This window comes from Neurospora tetrasperma (assembly GCF_000213175.1).
Source record: "Neurospora tetrasperma FGSC 2508 unplaced genomic scaffold NEUTE1scaffold_81, whole genome shotgun sequence".
In the NCBI taxonomy this organism is placed as follows: Eukaryota; Fungi; Ascomycota; class Sordariomycetes; order Sordariales; family Sordariaceae; genus Neurospora; species Neurospora tetrasperma.
Genome location: NW_009799179.1, coordinates 8,732,757 through 8,736,841, shown reverse-complemented (window position 1 = coordinate 8,736,841; position 4,085 = coordinate 8,732,757). Strand labels below are relative to the sequence as shown.

The window sequence follows — 4,085 nt, the reverse complement described above, 5'->3', positions numbered from 1 at the left end:
TATAATAATTAAAATACTCTATTTAATAAAGAGAGTAAAAGAAGACTATACTAAATAAGTATAGTCTGGAGAAGGTTTTATATAGGGCGCTAAGACCGTACGGGCTAGGCAAATATGTAGATCCGACCAACCAGAAGGCGCGCATCCTTATCGATACAGCTGGTCCCGGCTTAGCAGACTTAGCAAAGCCGAGTCTTTAATCCTAGGCGCTAGCCCTATAATAGTACCCCCTTTGCTATTATATACGCTTATTTCTCTTTTAAATAAAGGGGTAAGTTAAATATCTTCTCTTTAATATATCCTAAATATATATTAATTTAATATAGGATAATAACCTTGCCCCTATTATATTAAACGATTTACTACCCGTTGTACCCTCTTCGCTATTATATATTCTTACCTTTCTTCTAAATATTATAGGGCTGGCGCCCGGGTTATAGACTCTAGTCTTTGGGACTAAAACTATCGTTAACTATAGTAGTACAGAGCGCGCAGCCCTAATAAAAACCTCTCAGCGCCGGTAGATCCGCATTTTAAATATATTTTTCCTCCTTTATAGAACCTTAATTAAGTTATACAGCTAGTACCCGTATTAACTATATTATCCCTATTATATTAAGTTCTATCAACCTAATAGAACTAATAGATTAAAATATATTGCCGTTATAGTAGCAAGGGTAGTAATATGCTATATCGAACGTAGAAGAAGAAGTGTAACGGGCCGAAGCTTAATGAATAGAGAGAGAGAGAGATAATTTTATTAAAAGTATATTTACGAACGTAGTATTCGCCGACGCTATTAGAACCGCTATTAATATATTACTTATAACTTAGGGAGTATAGGGCAACCCCTAAGCGCCTACTTAAATAACTACCTATATAATTATTACTACCCCTAATATTATAATTAGTACTATTTAAGAAACTACCCCTATTATTGCTCTTAATACTAAATATAAGAATATTCGGTAATTAAAATAGGATAGATTTACTTTAACCTTCTCCCTATTCTTTATATAGCTATACTTTATATATAAAGAAAAGAAAGTAATTAAAGTAATTTCTAATAATAGATTAGGATAATTAATACTATTTAATATACTCCCTAGCGATAAAATAATTAAAGTAGAGGCTTTTTAGCGCTACGGTTATATTGACGATTCCTACCAGCCTATTAATTAATTTAATTATTTAAAATGAATTTTTAGTAATAAAAATAAGAAATAGTTCGTATTAATTCGCCTACGAACTATTTACTAATATAAGAATTAGAATTTCGCCGATTTCTTCCCAATTTTTAAAGAGAACCTAATGAAGGTAGGAAGTTTAATATAAAGAGATAAATTCTAATTCGCCTAATTAAATACTTTTATATTTAATATTCTATATAATTAATTAATTTTAATCTATATATTTAAAATTTATAATTAATATATAGAATATTTGAAAAATATTACTTAACGGTTCGAATCGAACTAAACCTTCTATAAATTTAGTAGGAATAATAAGGGGGCTACTAACTATTATTAAAAGTCTTTTCCTTAATAAGAATAAATTACAAATCTACCCTTAAAAAGTATTAACGGTAATATACTTATAACAATAAATACTACTAAAACTAAAAGCGAAAATTATAGTAAGGATATTAAATATATTAAATAGGTCTCTTAAAAGGAACGCGATAAATAGCGCTTAACCGGACTTTATTTATATTACGGGGCTAATAGGTATATAATTAACGGCTATATATATAAACCGGCTTAATATTCTAATAGTATTAATATTAAAGCTACTAAATCTTAGATTAAATTATTATTAGAAAATACTAAAGATTCTTCCTTAGAGGGGTCGGGAAAAGAATAGCTCTTATATAAAGCTGGGTATAAGAATAAATAAGAGTATTAAGTAAGGAGGTGGGAGCTTCGAACTTCCTAAGTTTTATAGAAATAAATATTATTAAAATCCCTATTACTATTAATAATAAAGATTAATTTCATACCCTTATTAATAAAGGTTATTAATATTATACTATTATTAGTAAAAGAATTGTTAAAAAGTTGAAAATTCTAATAATCCTAATTCCTTAGAAATATATTAAAAACACCTCCACTAAAATAGAGGGTATAAAAATTAAGGGTATTATCTATTTTAAAGTAAATATTTATAATTATAAATTAATTATTTACATTTATATAATCCCTAAATTAGAATTCTCTATAATATTAGGAAAATTATAGTTAATTATAATAAAAGCCTACTCAATTCCGTATAAATATAAATTCTAATATAGGGTAATTGGATATTAAATCCTATATTCAAAATATATATTTAAAGGGTTTTTCCCTTATATTATAGAAATTAGAGAAACTATTTACTATTTAACTATTACCTTTATAGCTATATTAAACCGGATTAAGAAAGAAAGTAGTAAAGAAGCTACGAAAGTAATAATATCTACTATTAGCCTATAAAACGTAAAGAAGGCTTTTAAACCTAAAGTCGATTTAACCGATAAAGAATTAAAAAAGAGGATCCCTACTAATATATACGATTTATTCTACGTATAGAAATAGTCGGAGGCCGATAAAGTAAACTAATATTACCCTAATATTAACTATAAGGTAAAGGTTAAAAAGGACGAAAATAGTAAAGAAATACTATTCTCTTATAGATTATTTTATAGTATATTAAGAAATAAATTCTTAATATTAAAGAAGATACTTAGAGACCTCTTCGATAAGGGGTTTATCCGTACTAGTAATTCCTTAACTATAATACCGGTCCTCTTCGTTTGGAAGTTAAATAGAAGTTTATAATTCTATTATAATTATTGGGCTCTAAATACTATTATAAAAATTAATTATTACCCGCTACCTTTAATTAAAGAAACTTTCTATATTATAATTAAAGTAAAGTAATTTACTAAGATAAATATAGTATAGTCGTTCTATAAAATTTATATAGTAGAGGGAAAAGAAGGGAAAATAGCCTTCTATATATAATATAGCCTTTTTAAGTAATTTATAATACTATTTGGGTTATTAGGAGCTCTAACGACCTTCTAATAGTATATTAATAATATTCTCGGTAATTATTTTAATAATTCTACTTTAACCTATATAAATAATATATTAGTTTTTTTATTTTAGATCGAAGAAAGACTATTTAGAGAAAGTCTATAAAATAATAGAGCGGTTAGTAATAGTTAAACTCTATTTAAATCCTAAGAAGTACGAATTTACTATTAAAGTTATAAAATATTTCAGTTTTATAATTATTATAGGTATAAATATTTAAATAAACTTTAAAAAGATTAAAGCAATTATAAATTAAGAAGCCCCTATATTATAGAAAGGGGTGAGGAGCTTTCCAAATTTTGTAAATTATTACTATATATTTATTAAAAATTTCTTTTCGGTAGTAGGACTATTAATAATATTTATAAGGAAGGGGGTCCCCTTCGAATAAATTACTAAATATAATACTATATTCTAATAATAAAAGAAACTATTTACTAAAGCCCCTATCCTTATATAATAGGATTCCAACCTACTTATATTCTTAAAGGCTAATTATAGTAATTATAAATTCGGCGGCGTCCTTATATAAGAAAGAAATAGTAAAAAAACTATAATTATATACTATTCTTAAAAATTTACACTAGTTAAACGTAATTACCCTATCTATAATAAGAAAATACTAGCAATTATTCAATATTTAGAAGAATAATTAATAGAATTTAAAAATTATAAGAAATTCGTTATTATAATTAATTATTAGAACTTTAAATACTTTATAGAAAGATAGAAACTCTTTAAATATTAAGTATATTAAATTAAATTTCTTTCGAAGTTCAATTTCGAAATTTAGTATTGCCTAAGCAAATTCATTATAATATTTAATATTCTATTATAGTAGGATTAAAATAAACTTAACGAAAAGGACGCGGAAGTAAAGGAAATATAATTAATCCCTTAAGAAGCTCTTAAAAACTACGTTCGTATAGTAGCCTCCTCTATAATTATAAGGGAGAGCGTAAAGGTATTTAAGAATCCGGATTTATAGTAATTCTATAAGAAAGTAAT

General features: G+C 25.5%; 1 protein-coding gene across 1 annotated transcript; it reads left to right on the top strand.

Annotated features, from left to right (window-relative positions):
• Window positions 1–3,138: 3,138 nt before the first annotated feature.
• On the top strand, window positions 3,139–3,297 carry NEUTE1DRAFT_55830 (uncharacterized protein; the record flags this gene model as incomplete). The annotated part of the gene is made up of 1 exon (XM_009858834.1): window positions 3,139–3,297. A coding segment is annotated over one exon (159 nt), but the record flags the coding sequence as incomplete, so codon positions are not given.
• Between the last annotated feature and the right edge of the window lie 788 nt (window positions 3,298–4,085).